The following is a 12,936-nucleotide window of genomic DNA, read 5'->3' on the forward strand; positions in this document are numbered from 1 at the left end:
TGGAATAGTACTGCCAGAACCACCTGGAACCACAATTTGAGGGCCTCTATGGCCCTCACATGGCAACTCTGAGCCAATCCACTTGGCACATGACTAGCTGCCCCAGGCCCTATTTTCCCATTGTCTTGGGGCTAACCTGTGGTCAGTTATTAATAGACTTCGTAAGAGTCTTTGCTCTGCCTCTTACTTGCTGTGTAAACACAGCAGTTCCTTCTACTTTTGGTCTTCTATTTTCTTCAGTGTGTAGATAGTCCAAAAGAAGTCAGTTTCAGATCTGGGTTTAGGATCACTTGGGCAGAAATGAGGTATGTCCCTCAGCCCTCCCTTCCCTTGCTTCCCACAGCCTCATCTGAGCTAGAGAGCCTCAAAAGAGATGTTACTACATTCTCAATTCAAAGAAAGAAACCAGACTGTTCCACAATCAGGACCCCTTGATTCAAGCCAAGAAGCCCTCTGGTTTTATTGTACGGAAAATGAGGAGAAGGGTCTGGGCCAGGCTCACATCAGAAGCCCTATCATTGAGTGCAGTCCAAGAGGCTGTTCACTCTCTGGGGCTGCGGAAGGGTCTTGGCTGCACTCAGTTGTTCCACATCACTGTAGCAGTACAAATTGGGGCCATGGATGAGATACAAGCCAGAGCCATTGGCAGAACATGAATTGGGGCCAAGGGACTTTGCTGTGCACAAGGCGCCATCAACCTTCTCATGGGGCCAAGGAAGCTCTGTCCATGTGGCTTGAGCTCCTAACTTCAGGTCCAGCCACCACAGCTTCGGTCCTGGGAAAAAGGCACCAGATATAACATGGCTTCCACATCATGGGGATCCTGACTTAACCCTTCTCAGGTCTTGATGGGGATCTGTGCTATGGATAAGAGGTAGAACAAGCCACCCCTGGGCACCCAGATGCCCCTCCCTCACCTGCCATGAGGTGGAGTCGAGAAGATCCAGGACAGACAAAAGCTGCATCCACAGCTTCAAGCCTGATCCCAGGAGGGCTCCCAAATTCCTCCTCCAGCCGTTTTGGATAACCATCCACTAGGGTATAACCTCCCTTTGTTAGGAAGATGTATACCTGAGTGCCCTGGAGGACAAAAGATGTTAATTAGCATAGAGCTGGATATTCTCCCAGTCTTTACCTCAAGCCTCTCTCCCCACACATACCTGGACCAGATAGAGTTTCTCATCCCAGGAAAAGGTAGCATCCACTGTTAAAGGACCCTTGGGCCACTGATGGGCAATAGGCCAGCTATGCCACCCGTCTTTGCTGGTGTCCAAACGCCAGTAGTGGGACCCTGTAGGGTATCAGAGGCACCTCTAGTGCTGGTGGTAAAAGGCCAGGTAGTAAAGAGACAAGGACAGATGTAGGGGGTGAGTCCTGAGAGGAAGGAGAGAATGTATTCAGAGGCTAAGAGGGAAGAAGACACATAAGAGGGAGTAGAGAAGGACTTGACTGGCAAAGTTAGGCACTGTGACCTGACTAGAACTGGAGTGAGCAGGGGCCTGACAGAAGGGCAAGAATGAAGAACAGTGGCCAAGGTTAAATGTTATGGGGTTTGTTGGGGGCTACCTGTGCATCTCAGATGTCCACATGCAGAGATGTTACAGACAATGAGAGATAGTGGCCAGAGTTAAAAGGAAAGCACCACAGCAAGCTTCCAATGAGTTCTCTCACTCTGGCAATACTCTCTGATCCCTGGCGAGGGGGTGGGGGCAGGAGAGCGAGGAAGCAGCCAGAGCAGCACCTGTCTAAGCTCCCACTTACCTTTTCCTTCTCAAACCACTTCACTTACACTTCTGGTTCTTTTCCATTAAAATTGTTCTTTTCAAGGACACCAGTATCCTCCAACTTTGCCCAATCTATTAGAGCCATGACCTGCTCTGCGTTTTACTCTACCTCTCAGCAATGTTTGACTGCTCACAACTCCCTTATTTAAATATCTTTTGGATCCTGGCACCTGTGATACCAGACTCTCCCATATTCTTATCTTTTTGACTCTTCTTCTCTTCAGCCTGATGTCTAATATTGGAATCCCCTATCTTGGCACTCTCTTGGTGATTTTATCCAGTCCAGGACTTTAAACACCATCTACATGCTGATGACTTTCAGTATGTTCTCTTCAGCTCTAAGGGACCTCTCCTTCGAGTGTCAGGCTCAAATGCAAATGCCTACCTAACCTGTCCACTTGGGGCCACTAAGCACCAGAAACCCAACATGTCAAACTGATTCCTGCTCCCACCAAACACACACACACTTATTCCTTCCCTAGTCTGTCCCAATTTTATTTTATTACTTGATTTTTTTTAAATATTGTTTTTTAAATATTTTTAAATATTTTATGTATTTATTTTTAGGGAGGGAAGGAAGGAAATGGGAGAGAGAGAGAGAGGGAGAGATATCAATGTGTGGTTGCTGGGGGTTATGGCCTGCAACCCAGGAATGTACCCTGGCTGGGAATTGAACCTGGGACACTTTGGTTCCCAGCCCACGCTCAATCCACTGAGCTACGCCAGCCAGGGCTTGATATTTTTTTCTTTTGTGTCCCTCAATATTAGAAAAAGGAACCACCTGGCTACCTAGTCCCATTCTTGAAACCTCTCCTTTCCCTTCCCCACCCCTACCGATATCCAATTCATTGGTTAATGCTTCCAGCTTGACTGAAAAAATATATTAGGTTGATTCCCATCACCTCTGCTGCTGCTATTCTAATCCAAGCTGTCATTACCTGCAATCCCTACAACTGCAGGAATTACCAGCCTGATTCTCTACTTACATGATTGTATCTCTATGACTTGTATTTCACAAGAAGCCAGAATAACCTTTAAAAAAATAAGTCAGAACATATCACAGCACTGTTTAAGAACCCTTCTGGCTTTCTTCTATGAAATCCTTACCAGGCATAAATCAACTACCTGTTTTCAAGCCACTAACCTGCTCCTTCACTATGCTCCAGCTTATCCACACTGGCCTCCTTTCCTGATTCCTCAAAGTATTTGCTGTCCACTCTGCCTAAAATGCCTTTCTTCTGTTTTATTACTAAAATCTCAGCTCAAAAAAAATCACTTTAGAGGAGAGTCCAATTGTTTTCCTCACCTCTATGTCATTATCCTGTCTTATTTTCTTTATAGCATTTTTGGACACAATTTTATATTTTAAAACATCAATGACTTTTAAATTTATTTATACTAGCTCCATGTGGTATTTGGGCATAAGGAACATTCTGATGTTCATAGAACATTTCATAGCTATTAATTCTACTTAACAGTATTCTCTTTCCATCCTTATCTTTCTTATTGTCCTGTCCCTCTGTGTCAGGCTCTCTGAGGGCAGGTGTCCTGTCTGCCATGCTGATTACTGTATTCCAGTGTCTAGAACAATCCCCAGTGCCTATCAGCCTCTTGATACGTGTTTGTTAGTGTTCTTGCAGTAGCTACAAGTTATCTTTATAGCTGTTTACTGGACATCTCATATCCAGCCTCCTCCTCTGCTGAAACTACCCTACTCACAGCCCTTGTTTTGAGAGCCAGAGCTATGCTGTTCTTTGTGCAAGAGAATAAGGGATGAGCCCCTGATCCATCAATCATAGGCTGACCAGCAACAACTTTAATGTGTTGGGATAAAAATATTTTCCTCTCTGGAAATCTGACTAAGAAAAAGTGGGCAAATGAGGCAGTTATCAGTTGGATCTGAGACTGAAAGATCATGAATAGAGAAAAGGTGGAGAAGACATGGTGGCCCATGTGCGAGCCAAAGTTGTGGAAAAGAAGAAAGATTAGACAAGAAGCTATGAGGTAGAGAAAAGAGAAAGATTTATCAGAGAGAGGAGAGAGCCATCCCTGTGCAGAGTAATTGGGTCACACTGGTGTTTTCACCAAGATAGTGAGTTCTCCCTCAGCTGGGTATTCTTAACATAATAGTGTTCTCTCCATGCCATGGAACACACCTAATACTTTTGATTTAGGAGTTCACCTACATTCGATTCATGGCCACATGGTCTTGAGGTTCTATGGTCTCTCCTTGGCTGCATTTTCACTATATCTTTGTGTAGTCCCTGTGACCCTGTTTTCTCAATCTCTCTCCCTGCCCCTGTGTGTGCATTTGTGTGTGTGTGTGTGTGTGTGTGTCCCTGCAGTGGCCCCATGCTGTCACCCTAGCTGCTTGTTCTCCTGATACTTAAGTGTTTTCACTATGGCATATATTCTCAGTATAGGTCTATATTTTCACTGCAGGCGTTTCATCACTGATGTATTTCTCAGTACAGCATGTGTTCCTGTTGAGGGGATATGCTCTCCCTGTGACTATGTATTTTTCATTACAGCTTAGTAGTCATATCTGATCAGATTTGTCCAGGGGTTAGATGCAAAAAAGGATTTTCAGTTCTCTATGTTATTACAGATCATACATATGACTTAGGGTGAGTGTAATGTGGTTGTTCACTCTGTATTGTGGAGCTGTTCTTGTGTGAATCAACACTTGTCACTACCTGCCTGATTAATCCCAGAGCATCCTGAGGTATCATTGGACAGCTTTTTGCCAATTATTGCCACAAGTCTAAAGAGAGATGTCTCCATTGGTCACAGAGAGGAGAAACCTCTGGCTAATGAACCTATCTTCTAAAAGTCTAAGGGACCCAAGAGTTCTTGGCTGGTTTTTGGTCCTGGGAACATCTCATACCCAGGTAATGCCATTCCCAGAGGCCTGAACATAGGAGCCAAGCACCTGGAAAAAGATGAAGCTCCTGAGAATAAGCTCAGGGGAAGCCACAAAACTCGGCAAGACATGCAAGAGCAAAGGTAATATGAGGAATCACAGGGACCCAGAGAGGTCCAGAGAGGGCACAGACCTTGGAGTAAATGGTACTGGAAGGCAGAATTAGAGGCCCGGGCAATGAGAGGTAAGTTGAATAATATGCATCAGGGAAGAAGAGGGATGGAAAAAAGGCATGCCAAGGATGGGAGCTGAGGGACAAAATAAGGGATGCAGTGATGAAAATGGAGGAAATGTACAGAGATGGTAGACTATGAAAGAGATGGGAGGCATATGGAGGGCAGAGGTGGGGGATTTGCGGGTATCTCTCACCACTGAAGGCATAGGTGGCACCATGGTTGTCAGACAGCAGTGAAGACAAGACTAGATTTGGGCTACAGCGCATGTTCCCATAGCCAGCGTGGGTCCCATTTGCATGGCCGGTCATATTCCTGCGTCCATGGCCTGGAGCCGGGGCGGCGGTGGGGGGGGGGGGGGTTGAAATAGACAAAGGGGAACAAAGACAGGGGCCAGAAGTCAGAATGAGATCTGAGGTGGAAGACATGGCTGGGGTTAGTGGGATTGCAGTGAGTCCCAGGGGCTGGGGCTTTCTCACCTCTGCCAGGGCAGGGAATGAAGTAGTCTCGGATATCCAGAGGGTACCTAGGAAGCACCTCTCCAGTGACAGGGTTGAAGCGCAGGAACTGGTTACCCCGGAAGCAGTAGTAGCGGCCGAGCCATCGAAGGGCAGAGGAGCAGTTCCCAACAGCTGGCCAGTCACGCTTCTTCTTGGTTTTTGTAGCCAAGTCCCAGAACCACGTGTGGTCACCTTTGTCCAATCAGTCAATAAGCATTTGTTGAGTCCGGCCCTCTTCCTCCCTTGTGCTTGGACTGGGTTCCGGGATGGACCAGATACTATGCTGGCCACATGGAGCTCATAGCCCAGCAGAAAAACAGTTGAAGGAAGTGGTCACACAATAAAATTCAGCAACCAAGTGCATGTGATTAGCTCAGCAAAGGGTGTGGGAAGAGTCAGAAAAAACTTCCCAGAGAAGGTGATACTTAAACTAAAATCTGAAGCAGAAGGTTCAAGGCACATAAGAGGGGGAAACAGAACTTCAGATAAAGGAAAGTACAAGGCATGAAGGAAATTGGAACAGGGAACAGGATAGAGTTTCTGGAGTTTGATATTCAAGGTAAGAGAATGATGAGAGTCGAGGCTAGTGGGTTAGTAGGGGCTTGGTCATGGAGAATCTTTTATGTAAGACTAGGAAACATAGATCAGTCCTAAGGGTCATGGAGAACTTTAGCAGAATTATACCCAGTTACCCTCCCCAGGGTAATTTCTCTCCTTCCCCTACTTCACTTATAGACAATAACTGGCCTATCGTATTCCTTCCTTGGGGAGTCATACAGTAGCTCCACCACCCCCACCATTCCAACTGCTGCCTCTGTCACCACTGACCCACCATTACCCCAGCGTCTCTTATTACAGCCTGGACTGACCTTGGAAGAAGAGGATGCCCTCATCTGTGCATTCTCCACGGTGACATTCTACAGCTGCATCCAGTGGGAATGGGATTCCAGGAAACTCGTCTTGTAGCAGCTTTGGATATTCTTTCTCTTTCTTCTCAGGAGGGTACAGCCAGACCTTGTCTCCCTGGATACAAAAGCACTGTTTTTAACTATGCTCCCCCACATGCTGCCATCCTACATTTACAAACAACATCTTTGACCTGTTGCACTTATACAATAACCTCCTGCAACCCACATACTCTCAGTCCATCTGTGGACAACAATGTGCTGTCCTCTTACACTAATGTATACCCTCTGTGTAAATCTCATCACTATTATCATAACACACACACATCTGGCTATGTACAATAGACAATCCAATGGCACACCTACTTGCAACACCATTAGTGTTGGCAAACACATCCAAAAATAGTAATCCTGTAGTCATTCAACCATATATACATTCATTTATCTATTTATTCATGCATTTATTAATTTAAGAGTGACTACTATATACCAGCTATAGGGGATAAGGGGATGGCAAGGCTCTGTCTCTGCCTTCAAGGATTTCACTGTACAAAAGCAGAAAGGACCCTACCATCCTAGCCTTGAAACCAACGAGGCAGGAGCATGTGGGATGCATTGGGAATATAGAGGGAGCACCTAATCTACCTGCAGAATTTCTAGAAAGCATTTGGGCCAAGAACTGAAAACTGAGCAGGGATTTACCAGGTGGACAAGTATGGAAAAGGTGTCTCCAGCAGAGGGAGCAGCATATACAGAGCATGCTCAGAGAACTACATGCAGTGCCCTGTAGCTGGCAAAGTGACTGTGGCAGGGATGGGCAATAAACCTAAAAAGATAACCAAGGGCCAGATCTCCAGATCCATGTACACCTGGCTTGCAGGAACTGGCACGTGGTAGTGCCATTTACTGAAATAGGGAATGCAGGAGGTGGGGTTGATTTGTAAGAAAAATACTAAGTTCAGTTTTGGTAATGCTGAATTTCAGGTACCTATGGGATATCTAAGTTGAAGGTATCTGCCTGGAAATTGGAAAGAGAGGTCTGGAGCTCCAGGGAGAAATCCAGCTCTGGTGTCCGTAGCATAGAAAGTCCTTAGAGCCGTGGCAATGGGAGAGATCACCCAGAGAGGGTGTATGGAAGGGTTGGGATGGATGCTTATGGAACACTCAGGGACAGCCAAGGATAAGAAGCCTGAGAAAGAGCAGGAAAAGAGGCAGAAGGAAAACAAAGTTGGCAGTGAGGGCCACCCCAACTTCATAGTGACTTTGTGCAAGTTAGGAGAAGGTGTCCTTTCCTCTGAGCAGACAGAGCCAGGGCTAGGGCACATGACTTGATGAGCACAGTGGGCTGGATTTTTCATCCTTTGCTTACCCCTGGTCCAGCTGCCATTGCATTGTGAACAACCTGGCTACCACATGAAGAGGACCTGATGTGGGGTCATGGACGCCAAGGGAAGAAATTGCCACAAAGGAAAGGTTGGCTCACAGTGTGAGGAGTGGCAGAGAGGTCCAGACAAACATTAGGACTAAAAAACAGCCATTGAATACTGTGACTATCCAGCTCACATGCACAATACTTCCTTAGCCTGAGCTTTTTCAGGCACAGGGGACGGAAACCTGGAACTTATTGGTAAGAGCTTCATGCCAGGGACACTTGGGGGAGAGGCTCTTTTGTAGATTTCAGCCCTTTCTGGCCCAGCCCTGACCTTGATCCAGCAGTACCTTGATCAGGAAAACATCACTATGACCAAGGCGAAAGGCAGCATCCACAGAGTTGGTAAAATCCTTCCGTGTCCCTGAGATCAACTCCCGGGCCAGCTGGTAACCTTTCCACACGTATTCCCCTGAAAAACACAATCACTGAGAGACTGGGAACAAAGTCTTGGCCAACTGAGAGAGTTACAGAGAAGCTGTGGGTGAGACTCTCAATTCCTAAGATTTCCCACAGATAGATAATACACTCTTGGTGAAGGAGATCAAGCCTCAAGTCCCAGATGCCCCAACCCCTGCCTCTCCTACCTTTAAAAAACAGCATGGTCCCATTCTCACTCATAGTAGTAGCATCAAAGCTCCAGCCATCTGAACAGAGTTCTGAGGTGGATGTGGGGAGATGACAAAGTAAAAGACCAGTCAGACAATAAAATGCAGAGACACAGCCAGGTGGATAGACACACTGAGGGAGTTGGGGCCTCACCAAGTGCATCTGGGTTCAGCTTGATCCTATGCCCACCTTCAGTTCCATTCCCAGAGGCACTAGTCCTAGAGAGAGGACAGAGGGATGTCTGGGACCAGTGGGGCCAATCTGTATTCCTTAGCTCCTGACCCCACACTTGCCCAGGCCTAACGGCTGGCTCTATCCCACTCTAGACCACACTCCAGTCCTCCCTCCCCAGCATCAGCTTTACTCACGAAGGAACAGGGTTGGCAATGGCCAGAGACCAGCAGAGGCCCAACAACCCCAGTGTAACTGGTGCTCCCAGTGCCCGAGCCATGCTGAGCTGGAGAAGCCACAGGACTGCTCTGGTCACCTGGCTGAACTCCCTTTATAGAGATGGCAACAGCACCACCCCCACCTGCAAGCCTGCTGGGAAAGAGCTGTCTCTCAGGATTAGGCCAATATTGGCTGATTACATCAGTGTAATAAGGTCAGGGTCTTGACAGAAATCTGAGTCCAAGACTAACTTTTCCCGGCAGGAGGCCCCATCCCCCTTCATTGACTTTTGAGCAGTGACTAGCCCATGCCACTGATGCCCAGCTGTGACTCTCATCACCCTGGTGATGGATCTGGTTGCCCATGATATCAAGGAAGTGGATAGATTGATTGAAGATGACCTTTCTGTGGTTGGATTTACCTCTACAGTGTAGGAGGGGAGAAGAGGAGGACACTAACATTTTTGTGTACTGAGCTCCAAGACAACGGATACTGTGTACTGAACTAAAGTACTGATTTTGTGTACTGAACTAAAGACACTGATACTTATATATAGTTAGTAATCACACACATACAGACATATTTAGAAAGACTTAGAGAACATCTATTTCCGAGTTCCACTAAGGGCCTTTCTGGGGCATTCCCAAGCTCTTCAGCTTTGCCCTTGATAAGTCAATAAAATTTCACCATTAATGTCTAAGCTCCACCCTTGGTCCCATCCCCACTGGTAAAGAGCTTTGCAAAATTCACCTGGGAGGGAAGGGTTGACAGTAACGGGACAGGAAGAGGTGTCTATCTTCTAGAAAACACTGCTAGTAATTAGCCTTTCTTGGTAGTTTCCACATTAAGGGAAAAGTGCTTTATTTACCCAGCACAAAATAAACAGAACTGTAATGGGTTTCACAATATTTAGAGCTGATTCTTGCTGAAATGCTGTCTTCTCAATGAAGCCTTTCATGACCAATCTATCCAGCCATTTCAAACCTGCTTGCTTCATTCATGTCACTTAATTAAACTTGAAGTTATTTCATCTGTCTGCCTACTTGTTTACTATTGCATTCTCTCCACCACAAATAGTATGTGGCATATAATAAGTGCTCAATTACATCTGTTGAATGAACAATAAATTTCAAGTACTGACTAGTTGCAGTCAAATTTCTGACAGTTTCCCTCCTGGGGAAAGGGAAATATCAGGGTTGAGGGTGTGTTATGATGGAAGGCATATTGTATTGAGGAGTCACAGGTCCCATTGTTATGGCCCTTCATCACATGGTCTTGCCTGTCTATCCTGTGGATATGCTGGCCATCCTGGTGCTGGTCACCGGGCACAATATCTGAGTCCTGCACCCCTCTCTTCTTCTAGTTCTGGGAACTCACCTGTGATCTCTAGTAACTGCCATCTTCAGTACTCCCTGGGGCCTCTCTCAAAGCCTGCCCCATTTTCATCTGAGACTCCCTGCTGAGGCTGAAGATAAATATAAGCAGAGTCTGTTATGGGCCAGGCTGACTGGTTTCAGGACCCCTGTTTCACTAGCGCTGCCTGAAAGTGTCCTGATCCCTCTCAGGTGACTCCATGACCCTGACATATCCCTATACAACCTTAGCAAAGGTCTCACATCCCTTTCATTCTCTGCAAAGCCTCCTCCCAACAGAAAAACAAAGGTTTCTGGGACCTATGGAACAACATGTCACCGGGCCTCTGCCATCAGGCTCAATGTCCTCTCCTGACTCACGAAAGAAAATGTGCCTTGTTAGTATCATTCCCCTCCAGTGGTTAGTGGGCAAAGATGGACTCCCTAAGCCCTTGGCACATGGGCAACACCACAGTTCCTATGGCAGATGCCTGACAACCACCTTCTCCACTCTGCAGGTGTCCCTGCCTGGACCTGCTCCCTCCCCGCCCACCCACCAACCCCGGCTGCTGAGCACTGGGCTCTGGAAACCACTAGTCCCAAGTCCCCCTCACCTCTTCTTCCACTCTCAGCCTCTAAGATCTTATAGAACTATCCTGGGATTTTTCCTCCTGAGCACCTTGCATCAGCAACCCCCTCAACAACTGTTTTTAGATCCAAAACTGTGTCTGTGTGCCCTATAGATTTCACTGAGCCTGCTGGTGATGGATGCTTTCACACTGAGTCACTAACACCCCATAGAACAGAAAGCCCACAGTGAGGGTCTTCAGTAGTCATATCAGGGCCCTGCTCGGACCTCTGGTACAGGGATGTGGCCTCCCCTCTGGCCTGACATGGCTCTTCATGGGGAGATAGCACACATACTGGATGATGGGTTTTCAGCTTGGCCTCTTTTTCCCTACACAGCTCTTGTTCTCTTACAGCATCCCTGCACTATCCCAGAAGAGGGCTTCACTGCCTCTTTTTGTTGTTTCTTAATTTGCTTGTCTACCCTAAGATGGCTCAGATACCATAATAGGAGCCTTCCTCCCCAAGCCAGGAGTAGGCCAGAGACTCTTATGCATGGCCGATAGCTCAGGCTGAAGCTCAAGTTCTTAGCAGGAGCAGAGAGGCAGACAACTATCTGTTCAGAAAGCTCATTTGTGGATATGTTGTCCATCTGGTGCTGGTCACAGGGCACAAGGAAGCTCTTCTCAGAGGATCCAAGATCCGTCTGGCCTTGCTTCTCCTCTCACTTGAGGTGGCATTTATTCTTGTCCTGGAGTCCTTCCCAGCTCTCTGACCTGAGCTAAAGATAAAGTAATCTTCAACTTGGGCCTGAGCGCCCTCTGGAGGCTTCAGGTATTAGTGCGCTCCCACCCTTTTACCGGAGGCCAGAGCCCAGGAACCTTTCCTGCCTGAAACCGGCTCACCAAAGCGTTCTACTTCACACCACTGAGGCCTTCCTTAGTGGCACAGCCCCTTCCTCTGCAAATCTCTGCTGCCCAGGGTGAGTTGGGGGCCCTTAGTTTCTTGCTTGATTTCCTTAGGAATTCAAGCCCAGAAAAATCCAACTATCTGCTTTTACACGTAGTCTTCTCAGTCCTCCTAACCAGCAGCTTTCTGCACCCCACCCCACCCTCGCCCCCACCCAACCAAAGGGTCTGAAGGCAGACCTGCCCGTGACTTCGTGGACAAAGCTTCCTATTGCATTGCCAGGGGCCACATTTAAACTACACACCGACCTTGGAATGGCCCTGTCCAGCCTGCCCTCCTGCTGATCCGAGTTCTCTGACCTCAGTCGTTTCTTCTGGGCCACTGAGTATTGACTGGTGTGCTAGACCTGCTGCCCAGGACTGTGAGCTCCAGGGAGCACAGACTGGATTCCTCCTGCCCCCAAGCTGAGAAAGCTTAGGGATAAAGTTCCAGACACCAAAAAGAGCTCACTGCTCCCAAATGACTCCTCCAACATGCACATTTTTTCTGCTTGCTCTGTCTGTAATGAGCTTTCCTACATAGTCCATTCATGCTTCTCTATAAGTAAGTCATTATAACAATAAGTTGCTCATCTCTGTGGGCACATGCATGCACCTGGCACTTGATAGGGATTATTTCATTAAATTATATATTTATATATGTATAACATTTATATATATATATATAAATTAGTCCCATTTTACAAATGAGGACACTAGGTATCTTGGTCAAATGCCACTGTAAGCAAGTGATGGAGCCATGATTAAGCTCTGGCTGCCTGACTCCTGGGAGTGTGTTCTGTCCCCTATTAAGGGGTGTGCTGGTCCATGTTTAAAAGCCAGCTGTCTAGAAGGATAAAAGCCCTGACTTGTAGCATTTGTTAACTTCTGTGGTGCAAGTATCATGGTCAAATTGAAGCTACCAACAAGACATCATCAAACATGCAGTTGGGAAGAAATGCACAATAATGTGCTACTTACTATGTGATATTTCCACTATGAAGGTACGATAGATATAATTAAACTGAAGAGCACAGGCCATAGTAAAATGCAGTAAAATAATTAGGAAGTGATGAGTTTTACATATTTATTATCTTTTATTTTAATAAAACATTTAATTTTAAGTTTACATAATTTAATTTTTAATAATGGCTGGGTTTCAACAACCAGCTGTCAAAATTCCTGAAAATTTGACAATGAGCTCTCATAAGCCAGTGCAAACCAGCTTCAGCACCCCACTGTCCACCATACTGCCTGAATGAACAGGATAAGGATTTTATGTGATTTACTTACCTCTATATCTTTAGCACCTAGCACAGTGCCTGAAACACCATATGTGTTTAATAAGTATTGAATC

At 46.5% G+C, this 12,936-nt stretch overlaps 1 protein-coding gene across 1 annotated transcript; it reads right to left on the reverse strand.

Moving 5' to 3' along the window:
* Window positions 1-411: 411 nt before the first annotated feature.
* Window positions 412-8,849, reverse strand: HPX (hemopexin). Its single transcript, XM_045839622.1, has 10 exons — window positions 8,692-8,849; window positions 8,477-8,541; window positions 8,302-8,373; window positions 8,005-8,126; window positions 6,250-6,403; window positions 5,360-5,572; window positions 5,077-5,208; window positions 1,161-1,291; window positions 918-1,080; window positions 412-775 (listed from the first exon to the last, which is right to left on the reverse strand). Exons 1-10 carry the CDS (start codon window positions 8,772-8,774, stop codon window positions 516-518), a joined length of 1,395 nt encoding a protein of 464 aa, XP_045695578.1. The 5' UTR covers window positions 8,775-8,849; the 3' UTR covers window positions 412-515.
* Window positions 8,850-12,936: the final 4,087 nt, after the last annotated feature.

Source organism: Phyllostomus hastatus, unplaced genomic scaffold (assembly GCF_019186645.2).
Source record: "Phyllostomus hastatus isolate PE091 unplaced genomic scaffold, TTU_PhHast_1.1 phas_contig_304, whole genome shotgun sequence".
Taxonomy (NCBI): domain Eukaryota; kingdom Metazoa; phylum Chordata; class Mammalia; order Chiroptera; family Phyllostomidae; genus Phyllostomus; species Phyllostomus hastatus.

Coding starts and splice junctions, on each gene's coding strand:
- HPX (XM_045839622.1), bottom strand. CDS start 8,774: ATGGCTCGGGCACTGGGAGCACCAGTTACACTGGGGTTGTTGGGCCTC. Junction 8,542..8,691: donor ATTGCCAACCCTGTTCCTTC/GTGAGTAAAGCT, acceptor TCCTCTCTCTAG/GACTAGTGCCTCTGGGAATG. Junction 776..917: donor TCGACTCCACCTCATGGCAG/GTGAGGGAGGGG, acceptor CCTTTTTCCCAG/GACCGAAGCTGTGGTGGCTG.